This window comes from Orbilia oligospora (assembly GCF_000225545.1).
Source record: "Orbilia oligospora ATCC 24927 unplaced genomic scaffold scaffold00078, whole genome shotgun sequence".
NCBI lineage: Eukaryota > Fungi > Ascomycota > Orbiliomycetes > Orbiliales > Orbiliaceae > Orbilia > Orbilia oligospora.
The window spans coordinates 916803-932718 of record NW_011645635.1 but is presented as its reverse complement, the minus strand read 5'-3'; the positions used below and the strand labels follow the sequence as shown (position 1 = coordinate 932718).

General features: G+C 45.8%; 5 protein-coding genes across 5 annotated transcripts; 2 read left to right on the top strand and 3 right to left on the bottom strand.

The window, feature by feature from the left end:
- Window positions 1-864: 864 nt before the first annotated feature.
- Window positions 865-2163, bottom strand: AOL_s00078g291 (uncharacterized protein; the record flags this gene model as incomplete). Its single annotated transcript, XM_011123554.1, has 1 exon — window positions 865-2163. The coding sequence occupies one exon, from the start codon at window positions 2161-2163 to the stop codon at window positions 865-867; it is 1299 nt and encodes a 432-aa protein (XP_011121856.1).
- Window positions 2164-7601: 5438 nt separating this feature from the next.
- AOL_s00078g290 (uncharacterized protein) lies at window positions 7602-10535 on the bottom strand (the record flags this gene model as incomplete). Its single annotated transcript, XM_011123553.1, has 9 exons — window positions 7602-7904; window positions 7961-8395; window positions 8479-9093; window positions 9148-9273; window positions 9347-9689; window positions 9749-10015; window positions 10082-10308; window positions 10362-10412; window positions 10488-10535. The coding sequence occupies 9 exons, from the start codon at window positions 10533-10535 to the stop codon at window positions 7602-7604; spliced, it is 2415 nt and encodes an 804-aa protein (XP_011121855.1).
- A 598-nt stretch (window positions 10536-11133) lies between these two features.
- On the top strand, window positions 11134-11520 carry AOL_s00078g289 (uncharacterized protein; the record flags this gene model as incomplete). Its single annotated transcript, XM_011123552.1, has 1 exon — window positions 11134-11520. One exon carries the CDS (start codon window positions 11134-11136, stop codon window positions 11518-11520), a length of 387 nt encoding a protein of 128 aa, XP_011121854.1.
- A 302-nt stretch (window positions 11521-11822) lies between these two features.
- On the bottom strand, window positions 11823-13440 carry AOL_s00078g288 (uncharacterized protein; the record flags this gene model as incomplete). Its single annotated transcript, XM_011123551.1, has 2 exons — window positions 11823-12507; window positions 12566-13440. The coding sequence occupies 2 exons, from the start codon at window positions 13438-13440 to the stop codon at window positions 11823-11825; spliced, it is 1560 nt and encodes a 519-aa protein (XP_011121853.1).
- Window positions 13441-14629: 1189 nt separating this feature from the next.
- On the top strand, window positions 14630-15544 carry AOL_s00078g287 (uncharacterized protein; the record flags this gene model as incomplete). Its single annotated transcript, XM_011123550.1, has 1 exon — window positions 14630-15544. One exon carries the CDS (start codon window positions 14630-14632, stop codon window positions 15542-15544), a length of 915 nt encoding a protein of 304 aa, XP_011121852.1.
- Between the last annotated feature and the right edge of the window lie 372 nt (window positions 15545-15916).

The following is a 15916-nucleotide window of genomic DNA, read 5'->3' as shown; positions in this document are numbered from 1 at the left end:
AAAGGTCCAAAAAAGACTAAGGCCAGCCTAATAGTCGTGGTATTTTAACTTATTTCGAAAACGAACTGAACCACAATGCAAGCTCTCACAGGTGTGATATCGTTGACCGAAGGAGAGTTTGCGGCATAAAAAACGTTTGGGTATATGGTACCTGTCGATACCCGAAGCAAATATATCCTCGCGTAATCGGAGGCAAGGGATTCAATTACTATCCCAAGACCGTAAAGTTAGTACCTAAAAAGCCATGAAAACCCTTTTTAAAGAGACTGGGTTTCGGATTGAGTGTTTTAGACCATTGGCTTCGCTGCCAATTGGAGAGAATCGGCGCTTGTTGGCAATGCATGCCAGCTGTTTGGACTAGAGAGGGAGGAAAGGCTTCAAAAGTCACCGCTTGAGAGAAAATTCCGATAGTTCGGGGCACCAGAATTGTCCTCCACACGTGAAGATATCGGAAAACTCTGCAGAAGAGCGGAAAGGGAATTGTAAGTGGGAATAGAAAGACGACCCATTGAGTGAGTCTTTTTTTTTCAAGATTGTAAATGCATGGACAAAATTCCTGGAGCTGTAGACATAAAGCCAGGGGATTTAGGAGAAGAGATTTACAGAATAAGAAATGATCAGAAACGAACAGAGACTGCAGTATGATATAGAACCAGTAAAAAAGAGAACTCGCTTGTATTTCCACAGTATAACAGTCAAACTCCGAAAGACAACGATGTAAGTATCATAACCATATGCAAGCCGAAACGTTAATGGCAAATATGCAACCCGGACATTAAAATGGAACTAAGAAACCGAAGTTTAAAGGAAGACCCCCAAAAGAAGATAGAACACCAAAAATATACTTGAAAAGGCGAATTCTAGCTATCGTGTCTTTCTCCCAAAAGAAATTGTTAGTCCAAAACAGGTATTTTCTCGTTGGCATTCCTGCCTAACCGCCATACTATCCCACCACCAAGATGGGCTGCCCGCACCAATGTGCCCCGCTCGCAGGAACTGCCCGTAAAGCTCCTCGTAAAAGTGGCGGCCCAGGTAAACCATCACATTTTGTGCATCCAACTCGCCTCCAGCACCTCCACCTGGTGATAATGGACGTGATATTGGGAATGTTGGCAAAGCAATTCTTGCATTCTTGACTTTATGGTAACCGAGATCCTGCATGAGGTGTAGGATTCTGTCTGATGGTTTAGAGCTGAAGAAGTCGTTCTCCATAGGTGCCAACACTCTGGACTCGATCCAATGCTTGGTGATATTTCCAGCCCTTGTCAATGTCGGATCTATCGTGTGCAACTCCAGCCAGCCTCCCGGCCGTAATATTCGTAAAGATTCCCGTAATACGCTTTCTAATTGTGATGATTTGACAACAGACGAAAGTGTCCTTGTAACAACGACATCAAAATAGTCGTCTGGGAACGGAATGGGTGATGATACTGAGGGGGTGTAAATATGATGATGATTTGAAGGCATGCTGTACAAGTCTTCGGGGTATTCAACGTCTTCCGACGATACGCTGTAAAACGTCGCATTCGGATATTTCGCAGCAAGAACCCAGCCATCCGCAACCGGTCCATGCAGGTGCAAAACCTTCCTTCCATCTTCGGGTCGTGCATGTAACAATGTATCATGTGCAGGGCTCTGCAGTTGTTTCCCAAAAGTCAACCACTGGCATCCTACCAATGCCCACAGTCGTTTTTCAAAGAACTGTATTGGGTCCAGAAGTGCTTCCGGGACATCGGCGAGATGTTCGCATAAGGCGTGTAAACCAGCGTTTTCTTTTTTCTGGAGTTCCAAGAGAAACGGGTCGGGGGGCGGGGGTGGCCGTTCCTTCTTAGCGGCGTGAAGGTCTAGTAAAATCGGGACGGATTCGGAAAGATGTAGCTCGTCTACACGGGGCATTCCATCTGGTCCTATGCAACTATGATCCAAAATAAGAGGTATTTCTGCAGTGCTACTAGTTGCAGAATTCCGCCCGCTGTGTAGTGTTGGAGGTTCCGATATTGTATCGTTTGAAGATACCCTTTTCGACCCGACATCAGTGTCATTATCAATCCATGATAAGCCATCTAGCATCTCGTCCTCTTCCTCGATCGTATGCGTCATAGGATCCAGATCCCAATCAGCATTCTCCCGTGGGCCAAGTGGTTTTTTGTGAACAATAGGCATAGTTTTCGGCAAGGGAGGAATTTCAGGTCGTTTCAAGATGGGAGGCTCCAGGGGGAAGGGGATCATCGCCGTTGGCGATAGCGGACTGAGTGGACTCAGCGGGCTGTCGCATCTACAAGCTAATTTTTAGCACCGATGATCCTCTATCCGTTATTAATCTCATACAATTGGAATATACCTTGGTTCTCTTGCAGCCTGTAGGATCCGCTGCCTGAGTTCTGCTTCGTTCAAAGGAGCTGTAAAACCGTTGCTTGGTGCAGTAGCCGTTTTAGAACTTGTCCGAGCGTTGACTTTGTCTAATCGTAGCCGAAAAGTTCAAGAAACTTCAAGTCAGTATAAATTTTGACCTCCACATTACGGCGGATCGTCGGAGTATTTATCGTGGCACCGTATACTTGGGTATTTTTGGCGTATAGGTTAAGGCCGCCACTGATATAGTCAAGTATAGCCCACGGCTCAGGTACTCCGATCTACCGCACCTTTGGGGGGAAAGCGAACATGCATAAATACATGCTGCGCAAGGAGAAAAAAATCGGGTAGATATACCGAGTTTAGAACTCGGTATGTGCGAGAGAGAAAAACCCCACCTTCTATCCAAGAGCTATCCCTCAGCTGAACACTCCCACTCCTCGACTTAGTACCGCTTAGAAATCCAGGTTTTATCGAAAATGAACTAAATTTTGAAGACGTTGTTGAACCATCACTGTTGACTCGCTCCAAATGTCCCGGACCTATCGAATCGGTTTCGTCGAACATTTGTAACGTCGGTGTGCTTGATCTGCTGCTCGGTTTCCTACCATAGCCAAAGAAATTCCTTGCTAATTGTCGTGCGCTCTCCTTCTCTGGGGATTTTAGGGGTTTTAAGGACGGTCTTCGTGAAGTCGTATTCGAACCAGCTGTCGACTGCGACCCTGTACTATCCCGCTTATCTTCTCTTGATGATGTCGTGCCCGAAACAATCGAGTCTACCGACGAGGTTGAAGCTCCACCTGATGAACCATCTCTATCTCTTGATTTTGGAAACATCTTGGCTGGATCTAATATTCCTCCTTCGCTGATGCTCCAAGGCATGCCGTGAAGCTTAGTGTCGACGAGCTGCTGTATTTCGGAGTCGTCGCAAATTGTAATGTTGTATGCATGTATTGATATTCCCCAGTAAAACGGTTAAAATTCAGGTGACGAAAGGATAAGAAAAGCACGAGGGAAAGGGTCCGTTCTAAAAGTTCTGGGAAAACCGTTCAAGGTAAATAAGTGAAAGTGCAAAAGAAGAAAAGTGTCTTGACACCACTCGGGGCAGCATCCAAGAAGAAATTAGACCAAATAATTCCAACGAGAGGGAAAAGCTTAAAATTGACGTCTCGCTTCGGTCCCAGAGTCAGGCCTTTATCAGTTGCTTACAGAGCCGTGCCATTCATGCGGGAAAAATGTTTGGGATGCGCTCATAATTCCCTAGCATTGAGAGGACATAAGAAGCTGAAGGGATTCCCTTGTTGCGAAAATTTCGGTTTTATTTTAAACTGAAAAAAATTTCTCCTTCGTTCGGGTTCTCCTCAGTTGTCTGATCTGAGGCCGTCCAGCACAGGGTTCGGATCTAGCTCCTTCGAAAACGGCGGTCACCGGGACCTTTTTCTCCAGATATGGGCTGCCCCTTCGCTTTGTTTTTGTTGCGAAAGATGGTGGTGGGTGTGTGATATCTTTGGGACCGCACACGAGAGGAGGTGAATAGCGAAGAGCGCACTGCAGAAGAATGCAAGCTGGCGAAAAGAGGAGAAGCCGCCAAAGACCTTAAGGTGGTGCTGGCTTTTTTTTTTTTTTTTCCTTTTGAATCACTGTGCATTCTATTCCCAAAGAAAAACTTCCAGTTCCAGGGAATAGCTCCAATAGCTAAAGCGAGGAGGCGAGATGCTCTTTGCTCCTGGCGCTGGTCCTCAAACTAATCCGATGAAGGAAATAAGATCTTCCTACCTATTTCCACCAACCAGTTCACCGAAACACTGCGAGACGATACAGATGGTAGCACTGATTGTTCAGGTCTACCGACGGCTGTCCCCGGCGTCAGACATTCCAATAGCGAGAGGAGAATCGAAGGAGGGAGGGAATTTTACGGAATTTGGTGTGGAACCTGTTAACCCGCCGGCGTCCAAAATGGCTAAAGATGGTAGAACATTCAATGACATCTCCTCCAGTCGCTGCTCTTCTCCATTGCATCGACCATGTCGTGGCCCCGGGTGTGCATGTGAGTGCATTCCCTGTCAAGTCCCAAAGCCTTATTTAGAATATTAAGCGACTGGCAGGTGGTGCATAGGGATTGTGGGAAGTTGCAGCGAGAAAGCCGAATAGGTTGTAATCCCAGCCAGTTTTTCATCCTCCCTGGCCTCCCAACCACCATTCAGGCAAAAGAAGCAATGTTTTCGTTCTCCTTGGTGCAGCTCGTGGTCCGAAAAAGATCAGACGCGAGTGTTCATCCCACAAGCGGGGCACGTTTTACCGGCGCAGCTCAGCGAAAGTGATTTCGCTGTTGTGGCCCCATGTTTCCCCCATTGCATTCGTATCCCATCCCGCCATTTGGGGATATAAGTCTCGCTGTTATAGGTGATAACTCAATCAACTTTGACCAAGAGCCTCCTTATCTCTTCGAAGATCGCGCCGTCAACAAAAAAGTTGAGGAGATGACCGAAGCGCCCTTTCCAAGCCAGCCGGGTCAGCAAGCTGCAAACGGGGGGGGGCAATAAACCGACAGTGCATCAGCTGGACACCTCCAATGCAATCCGTCATATTTTCTTGCGATGAGATTATACACCATGGGGAGTCCCGACTGGGTGTTTCCGGCTCTGCCTTCAAAGAACTAAAAGATCTTAAGACAAGGGCCCCAGTCTGTAATGACCGAGCGAATAGACTGGGCGACTGATGTAAAGTAAATTGCGACATTTAATTTCCCATTGGACGCGAAGCAGTATCCGTTCACCGTAATTTTCCTTTCCTCTCACGAGCACGAGGGCATTTGCAACCTAGACTTTTAAGCGTTTCAACAACCTCAGCTAGGGTTCCCTTCTAATCTCAAACGTTAGCCAATCCGACAATTTAACGTCTTTAATTAGCAATAACAACAGACCACCAAAAAAAAATTTTGAAGTGTTGGATATACAACGATGGCTAGTGGTCTACTCTACTGTATACAACATCTGAATTTAGAAAGCATCAGTGGTACGATATCCTGATCAGATGCTTAACATTTCGAAACGTTGTAAATAGCAAAGGGGGACAATTTATTCAGAAAAACCCCCCAATTCTGTTCCATGCCCAACCAACAGCCGGGTCAAACTCAGACGAAATACGGAGTACTGGCTAGACACGAACCTGAGCCTAATGGACGATGCGGGTGAGCAGGGCGCACCCACGTTTCTCGTCTCCGTTGTAACTTTACATGAGACTCGCAACAGCTGTACAGCAATCAGGCCGCCGCATCAGCCTGGCTTTTTGGCTTGTGGCAAAATCGATCGGACACATGTCTTGACTAGGGAGTTCGATATGCAGCGGCATAGTTTTGAACCTTCGTGGATTGTAGGAGATATATCAGATCCTATCTGAATCAGATGTTAACGTCTCGACGTTATGCCGAATGGAAGAAAAATCTGTCAGCATCTGATCCCCAAATTGAAACGTCAGCCTGATAGCTAGGTGTAAAGTGCCCGTAGGCAGTCGGACGGAGATAGAGGACGCCGACTACGGTTGTGGCGCCGTAACATTGAGGCATCCAAGGAGCCAAGTTTGAAAGAGCTGAATCGATGCATGTGTGATGTTGGCGTTCGGGGCCGCAATTGAACCAGAAAGAAGTTTTTGAAAAAAAAATTCGAGAACAGTTAATTGATTGATCACCTGGAATTTACTATGTAGACTGACGCCGGACTATATACGACTCTCAATTCTCTACCTCGCTCGTACAAATCCCTTCCTGACAAGTCCCGAACACTGCATTTGGAGGTAGCAAATATCAACAACAACAGAATACCTATCACGAGGTTTGTCCCTGCGTTCGCTGATCTCAACGAGGGCATATTCCGAATCCTCAACTGTTTCACAACCACGGCTGATACTCCATCTGAGAAAAGGCCCGAGCACTACTAACTTCTCTCTAGATTTAGCTAAATCCGGTTCTCAGGATTCAGAGGAGAGTTTACCGTGTTGATACATAGGTAGTACATGTACTTACCTACGTAGGCCCACCATATCTTGAATTCAGTGTAAACCCAAATATCTTCACTTAGCGAGTGAACTGTCGACATATTTCGGCCACTGAATATACATATAAGTACAGAATTATGTAGTTATCCGACATACCACGGGTATAGGGTGTATATAAACTTTTATATGCATTGTTACCAGGAACAGGCTTTAGAGATCGCACTAACAAAAGTCTGCCTTGCTTGGTTAACCACGTCAGATTGCTTAAGCTGCGTCTTATAGGCACAGATCATACCTGTAGCCCGCATGCAAGATGAACTAGCTTTGCCGGGAAATATTCTTTTGACGTACTGGGATACCGATGTTTACTAAAAGATGGTGGAAATTATATTTCAAGCAAACAGCCCGTCGGCCGTTGAATATCTTCAGCGTAATATATCTTATACGATAATACTATAATATGGTTTATAATATCCTCAGCTGATCGGACAAGCATTATCGCTTGATCTTGTAGTTATTGAAGATTATTAGCTTCGGAATTGAGATTAAAAGCTACCTAGTTTAGCCTAGGACCCACATTTCTATAAAATCCGAAAACTGTACTGGACTGAAGCCTAGTTGAACTCCGCTCTACAAACGATTTATAAAAGAGTAAATACTACATAGAAGATTCGCCTAGATCGTAACGACGTTATACAATGGAGATGGTAATAAGAGCAAGCATTCTTTTAGACGGCCCCGCCTTCTTACTATGTACCTTCCCCCGCTCATTCATGGGTACGTATTGATTCAACCTCCCCAATTGTTTAAACTCAAAATGAAATTGGAAAAAAAACAAGATTACCACCCTTTTTGTGTATGCATGGCCTAGAGTCGAAAGCTGAAGAGGCCCCATACTCATATCATAAATCTTAAGAGAAAAAGAAGAAAAGAGGAAAAGAACGGATGCACTTTTGATGAGAGGAGTAAGAAAATAAAAATAAAGGAAAAGGGTAACAAAGCAGAAAAGAAAGAATATGCCAGATAGCCAACTCTCAAATCCATAAACCAAGAAAGAAAGAAAGAAGAAGAAAGCTTTGTCCCTATCCATTTTATACACGAAAGGATGCCAATCAAACGGGGAATAAAAGAATTAGAAAAATAGGAATAAGGGCGTAAAAGTCCCTCCCAAGGTAAGTAAACCCTTCTAGCCCATCTATACAATTCAGCTCTGTGCGCTTATCACCATTCGCCATCACCCTTGTTAAACCTCAGCTCTACAAAACCTCGCTGATAATCTTAGCTGCCTCCTTGTATGTCGACAACAACCTCTCGCATTTAGTACGTTCACTCTTAATGTTATCATCCTCGTAAAGTAGGTCTTCAAAGAACTCTTCACGGTACAACTCTGAGACCAATCTGTTCTGGACCACGTCCTTGCTGTGGTTGACGAGCAGATGCATAATAGCTTTCGGTACTTGGTCCGCAATCATTTCGCGAACAATATTGAAATAAGATGAGATAAGCCTACGGATCAATTCCGTTTCCATTTGCTCTCGCTCGGAAAGAGCGGGTTCCTCCTAAGGTCATATATTAGCTTGAAGTTATAACGATGCGTACTTGTGAATCAACTTACAAATGTTGGAGGTGCATCGTAGTCCGGAATCATTTGTGGGGGCGGTGGGGCTGCGAATGCTGAAGGCATAGGAGGAGCAACTGCAATATGCTGTGGCATCATAACATTGTTCGCCTCCTGTTGCCTCATAGCTTGTGCAAGCCCGCTAGGCGTTGCGTTTCGAGCTGGCATTCCTACCATAGCGGCAGCGGGTCCTGGGATCTGATCTTTATTCCCGAAGAAGTAGGTAAGGAAAGAGTCTTTCTGACCCAAGCTTCCAGCATGTGATGCAGTTGATGGGGATCTAGGTCGGCTATGTGACCTTGCAAGGTTGGTTATAGATTCCATCTGTTGTGCAACTGGGGAAATTCCTCTATTTGCAGCATCAACACCGTTAACTTCTTCGAGCTCGGGCGAATCAGCTCCGTTGACAGAAGGTGCTAATAGCGAGTTTGGCTACATATATTTATGAGTTAACGAGTCGGTTTTCTCAACATGATTAAAGGTTCGGCATGAACCCGAAAGCACGGCAGACTCACCCTTCTCTTATCAGCGACTCTCTTCTCTCTTCGGGCCACAATAGCAGCCGATTTTTCCTTTTCTTGCTTGCTCGAAATTACCGAAGACATAGCTCCGGCAGCTCCGAGGAAGTTGGGGTGGTTTGTATTAATGTATGCTCGTTGTATCGCGATCAAGCTCTCAACATATGTTGATGCTGGGCCAAGTCTCTCCCTCAGCAAGTCCGAAACCACCTCAATCAACTTAGCCTGTAGCCGTGGGAATCTGGAGAGTTCATTGCTACCACAAGTGTGGCAAATCTTGATTAATTCCTCATACACCAGCTCTACACATCTCTGACTTGGCCCCTCTAATAGCCTAATCTGTGGTTTCACCAACAGGTCGAACGCAAGTTCCGGTACGAAAAGAGACGGGCGGGGACCGGTAGAGTTTCGAATAGCAGTTCTGATATCCCAAGCGGTGAGATTCATCGTAGGGTCTATCGATTCTAGAGAACCACCAAACACATTGTTGAAGATGTAATAGATTCGGGCGCCACCACAAAGCTCCTTAGTCGAGATTTCGGACGAGGTACCGTCGATGGAAGATATAAAGCTTCCAGCGAATTTAGTCATCAATTGTAAAATTAAGGAGCCCTACAATCGATTAGATATGTTATCTCGGTAAACAGAGGGGAGCTCTCTTCATACCCTGTGCTCCTTCCCGCTAAAATGCATGTCTCCATACGAAGCGAGTTCCTGCTGTGTCTGACCCATGAGTGTGTTCAATCGAGCTTTAATGTCCGGAAGCCTTTCCCTAATGTGACCCATGAGAGTCTTTACCGACCCGTTAGCAAACTTATAAGTACAACCCCCTTGAGGGGGAAGGCTGGGCATTCCACATCCATACAGTATTGAGGGACTTCGCCAAAAACTGCGTTCCACATCTATGCGCCATATTTCTGTAGGCAGGATGATGTCTAAAGAATTCTTGTTCGGCTGCCAAGGCGTCTTGCAAGCTCTTGTTGCCATTGATATCCTGCTGACTTCGGTTCACGACACCAATAAAACCGAGCTTTAGGGGATAAACGCGACCTGAAAGAATATCGAGGGCATTCGTGCCATGGTCCATAAGGTCGAGTTTTGTAAGGACACCAATTGTTCGTTTTCCCTGGGCATCGACCTGTCGCGATAGCTTGAGGGCCTCGGAGTTGACAAGATCGACATTGGCGGGACTGACGGCAAGGATAATACTGCATTTCGAAGCCAATTAGACATCAGTCGTTTAATTCCGAGGACAGAAGCCACCAACCTGTTTGGTTTTGCAATATATTCTAAAATCAAGCTTCTGGTCTGCTTTTCGATATCGGTGGGCTGGTCACCAATTGGCACCTTGGTAAGACCGGGCAGATCCACCAACGTCAAACTAAGAACATGAGGCGAATAAATCTTCAAATTAATCGGCTGTCTATTAATTCCCTTGTTGTTTCCTGCTATTCTAGCCGTTTCGTTTTCGATCTCCTTTCGCACTTCAGTGAAGTCGTAGTACTGACGACCGGGTATATGGTGGAATTCAGCCCTGTGAGCATACACGTATTAGAAACAAGCCTCAGATATCAAATATAGAGAGCATATATAAGCGCACCATTCTCGTTGACTGGACACTGCCGATGGGGTATGCGGCTCAATGAGCTCATCGGTGGGGACATTGATGAGCTGGAGGACCAACGGTCTACGGGTGACAATGCCGGAACCACGGGGTAAGAAGTCCCTGCCGACAATGTTCTCCAAGACGGAACTCTTCCCGCTAGACTGACTGCCTACAACGACCTGTAATTGTATCGAGGACCCTCCGTTAATGACGACCACTTCCTAAGCGTATAGTATATATTGAGGATATCCAGTGGCAACGCGGTAATACGAACAATTTGAGGCAAATCCAAAGAATCATTGCCGATGGTATTGAAGACGAGGTCCTATCGGCGAAATGGTTAGCTACGATGATGCTCGTCCGACATGTGCTTGTGATATTTGGCAATAGCCGGACATACCTGTAGCCGATTGACGGTGGTAAGCAACTCTTCTCCCAGAGCTGCCATGTTGCACGAAACACCTCGGTGAGGGAATGGGCGATGCTATTAAATGAGAGTGCTGAGGGGTCGTAGTTTCGAGCGGGGCCGTATAAAATTTTCGGACGCGCTGTGCCAAAGGACGATATCACAAGCCTTCACTTGCAGGAATGCTTTTTTTCTTCTTTTCTTTTAGAAGCTGGTTGGTGAAATCGAAGTCCAAAAGCTGTTCCGCTTGGAGAAAAAAAAGTAGTAGTTTGAGATCAAATCCAAGTAACCGAGAAATTTCGGACCTTCTTCTTCTTCCTTTCGACCTGACCAGACCTCGGACGGTTGAACTTCAACTGTCTACTTCAACTTCAACAACCACAAAACAAGCAGCAACAAGACTCGGATGAGGAGGGGAATATGTCGGCCAGCTCAGAGAGGCGTGTGGCGGATTCAATTCGATCGTCGACCGTTGAAATTTTCAGCGAAGAATATCTAACTTCTGGTTGGAGACTTGCAATATCAAGGGGGACCTAAGCAGACACCCTCCTGCAGCCAGGCCGCTAACGAGCTAACTAAGCAAGCAAGCAAGCGTTACATACAGCATGTCACAGATGTTACCAGACTGCCTGCAGACACGATGTCTCTTTTCTGGTCGTTTTGTTCGTTTTTCTTCGTCCTGGGGGCAGAAGCAGACCCTTGTTTGGTCAAAACCCATTGGTGGTCGCCGGTCGAGCTTACCGACTCTGGACTTCGCGGCAGTAAAAAGCCTCAGGACCTCTCCACTCCGGGCCTAGCACTTGTTCCTGTCGATACTTCTGGGGGCAAGTCCAAGTGCATCTTTTCCAGCAAGGTGAGTTGTCAAATCTACACCGGCTTTGGCACTTATGCAAGTGTGGTGAAGAGAAGCTTTTGCTTTCTTTCTGTTGGTTTGAAGGCAAACGTCAGCCTGACGACATGCGCCACTTCTGCACCAATCTCGGTTCCTGGTTGGTTGGCAAAGCCACATACGTCGAAAACAGCCTGACTTTGATATCGGAATCTCGGTTTCAAAGTGAGGGAGGGGAGCAAGAGGCATTTCGATTTTTTTTGATTTGTTGGGATGCAGCCTTCGGGATTGCGAGGTCTAATTATATCACTTGCATATATACGGACGGGACCGTTGGCGATAATAGTCGAACGGTTCTTTTTTCTTTTCTTTCTTTTCTTTCTAATCGATAATCATACCCCTCTTTTCTCTACCAGTAATTGTATTTACAGATGCTCGCTGAGCAGTCTATATACGTGCCTTCAAAAATATTTCGTAAACTCCCCCGCTTTCTTACAGATTTATGACCACTGTGTATAACCAAAATCCTTCGCATGTTCCGTAAGGTACTCGAAACCAGTAGTATCCTGTCTGCCTTCTTCTGGGTGCCTCTCGGCAAGCACTCGGCAAGCACTCTCAAACGCATCGATATCCACATACCCACCAGTCAATCTCCTCTTCCCACTCTGCGCATCAAAGCCCTTCCTAGCGTGCAGAACCCTCCTATTAAAGAACACCACACAATCTCCTTCCTTTAGCAGATACTCATACTGATTCGCCGGGTTTTCAAACTGATCATTCAATTGTCCCATTCCCTTCAAGAATTTCCTCCAATGTGTACTCTTTGATACCATCGCACCAGTATTATCCATTGTGAACGGAGCTTGGAATGGCGGTGCCCAGTTAATGTGGTCAATACCAAGCTGGGGGTGATAATTTTCGCTTGGGTTCTTCATTACGACGATTGGTCGAGAGAATCTGTAGTGCTTCGCATCATTGTGATAATGGAAGTTCACCGGGAACCGAGTGAGTGTATCAAAAACTGTCGGAGATGTAGCTTGGATCATGAATGCCGCACGCATCGCATCTGCGAAGTACGACTCGCCACCAGTAACCGTGTTTTCTACACAATGTAGGAATTGAAGCCCGGGTGGTGATTCAAAGTATAGTAGATCCATATGTAAGCCAAGGTCCAAGCTCGTATACCTGGTAGCCTCTGTTAGTTCGGTAATATCATTCTCTGTAACAATGAAAGAACACCTACGCAATGTTCTTTGATTTTGGAATCGATTTGACCGTCCATGTATCTCCATAAAACGTCCTCTTCAGGTTACCAATCCTCTCCGCGAGCCCAGGCACTTGATCGACCTCTCTTCCATCAGGTACGTTTCTGATAAAGATCAATCCGTAGAAACTCAGGTGCCTCAGAGCTTTCGCAAGTGCAACTTCATTCTTCATATAATCCTCATACTCGATCCAAAAAACTTCCTTCTCCATGATTTTCTTATCCCAATAAATCCTCCTAAAATCCGACATGTTGGATTTGACAGATGCAATCGGAGTCGCAGAGTTTTTCAAGAATTCACCACTGTAGAAACTCCAGTGGTAATCGCTCTTTAAATTCTCTGGGACGGCGCTTTTAGTAAGCCGGTGACTCCATTCGATCTTGAGTCTTCCATCTGATACTCTCGCCCGACGAGGGTAGATGTCAGTTGGTATATCAGAGGTGGTGAAAAGCTTCTGCTGCGTAGAAGGGTCGACGCAGGTACTACAGGTGCAAGCATCGCGAAGGAAGACATTGTCGAAAACGAAAGGCTGGCCGTCGATATTAACTTTAAGGGTTTTAGTAGGAGGAAGTTCTCCATGAGGGAGGATATCCTTGAACTGGAAGACAGGAATTTCCAATGCAACAGCTTTCGGATCACTTGCTACAGTGGACAGCTGCCTTGTTGGAAAGCTGAAGTTGCTCGGTTGAAGTTTAATTGCATTCCTCGGGTTCGGGTTCGGAGTTCTGCATGGTTGTGACAGGGCCCGGGACGATAGACATCGTCTTGAGGCTGAAGATACCCGTGTCGACGTCGTGAACGAAGCCCTGCTTCCATTCGTACAGCGGATCGCAGAACGAAGTGTAGATGCCATCGTGAAAGGTTTCGTTGAACGCGAAACGCTCAAAAACTTTGAATTCAATGTGCAGAAAAAAGCGACCAATCACCAGAGGTCGTCTAGAAACTCTGAATGTGGTACCGAGGTTCTGAGTTTTAGTGCACTTTAGCTATTTGAAGCCTGTCCAATGCGGCGTCGTTCAATTGGACTGCATTGGAGCAAAATTGAAGCCGAACCATCGACAATATATCTTCCCCAGATTATCGTCCCTCATCTTCCCCGCATTCGACGCCATCGGAAGGGTTCTTGGGCTGGACCCTTCTCGTATCAGGTCATGTCGGACTCTATCCTTTCACCCAGCGGTCGAATCCCGTAGCTCACATCGAGACCCGAAATCCCCTGTCCCGGCGGCAGGTCCCAAAACAAAAAACAACGGGTCTAGCAACACACAACACAACACAATCGAATTCTGAATCTGGTACAATCTAGACGATGCTGGTCTCGTAAACCAGACAACACACGGAGTCCACGCGACGATGCAGTGACATGACCCCGTCAATACTACAGGCCAGGGCGTGATAGCGGGTTCGGTACCTCGTGCGCATATAAAAGCGGCCTTCTGGTCTACCTTATCTACTATTATTATCATTATCGCGGCTGCTTTCTATGTGAAGGAATTACTAATTATTTCCACCCTTGACTACATTACCTTGCTTCCAAACTTAAATAAGCTTGTGGCTATGAACTGCGCCATGTTGGCCCTGGCCCCGCAGATTGGATGCTTGTTCGAAACTTGCGGCACAGCATATATGTGCACAACCAGGAAAGTTATATCATGCATGGGCTGAACGGCTGAGATCCGAATAGAGCCTCAATCTCCTATCATCCCAAGGCGTGCTCGTGCAGATATAAGTACTTGTGCGGCACGGAAGCTGTACTGGCCATGCTAGTGCCACTGCATATTTGTATTACAATAGCTGAACAAAGGATCCTACGAATATAATATAAAGATCTGAAGAGCCGGCTCATAGATTTGATGTATAATATACAGCCATATCTACAAAACATATTTACTTTCAATATACTTCTCTTCAAACTAGTACTCTCAGGTCAATTCTTCTCCTACCTATTAGAAGACATATCAGTATATTTCCTTGCTGGACGGTTCACAAACTAGTACCCAATTTTGTAATACACCCTCAAAGGAGGAGAATATTTATATAAAATGACACACGAGATCGCCTTTACAGAAAGCATCAGAAAGACAATTACGGCCTTTGACTTCGAGCCCAATGGATACTGGAGCTTCCACGATTACACAGGGAACGGAACCGCAGACCTTATATACATCAAAACTAAAGAGACCGGATCCGGGTGTGTCGAAATCCACGTCGCCTCGAGCGAATCCAACTATGAAGAATTCGCTCTCCAGATCCCCACCGTATTCGAGATCGAAAGCGAGCCCCCGGAAAACGGGACTTTTGTGATGGGACACTTCGCCGGTGATCCCAAACCAGATTTAATCTTTATCAAAACCAAAAACACTGGAACGCACTGTGTAGAGGTCCACGTCGCCAGTGCTGCCTCAGACTATCAAGAATACTACCTACAGACTCCATCTGTCTTCGCAGAAACGGGTGCCAATCTTGGAACATGGACTATGGCCGACTTTAACGGTGATGGATCTCTTGATCTCATATACATCAGAACTCGTAGTATCATGTCGGGCTGTCCCGTAATCTGGGTTGCCGGTGGATTCAGCGACTTTCAGAAAAAGATATACGACCGGCAAATGGGTGTACAAGCGCCTACTACTGGCCGCTGGACCTTCACTAGGAATATGATAAGCAAGAAGCTCGATTTCGTTTGGGTGAATACTGGGTTCACAGCATCTGGGAAAGTGGAGGTTTTTGTACTCCCCGGTTCAAACGGTTATCAACGATGGGGTACTGCATTCCAGTCCACTTTCGACACAAATTACTATAATGATCCTATTTCTAGTGTAATGGTCGCAAAGTATACCGAGGATTCTCCATTCTGTCTTGTGCAGGTCAAATGGGGGGATACTACCTTCATGACAACAGAGCTGGAGGTTCTTAAAGTATGGGGCCACGGCGCGCAACCGGACGAATGGATATGAAACCTTTCTAGATGTACACACTGAGTCAATGTTAGTGTGATTCATCTTTTGGACCAGTTCAGTTATGGGTAGCATAATGAGTGGCGTTTACGATTCAATGGCGTTCATGGACAGTACATTGTCATGTATATAACTAATTTCCTATTGACTTGGTAGTATATCATTCCTTGTTCATCTTAGCGATTGTTATTCAATCAATTCAGACTTTTAATATATTTTTCACTATCCCTATACCATATCCCCAACTTCAGCGCCACCATAAATGCAAAGTATACTGGTATGCTGCAAATTCTCAGAAATCCAAATCAATCAGATGCGCTCGATGAAATCACTACCACTTGAAAACGAAATGCAAATACATAAATGCCATGC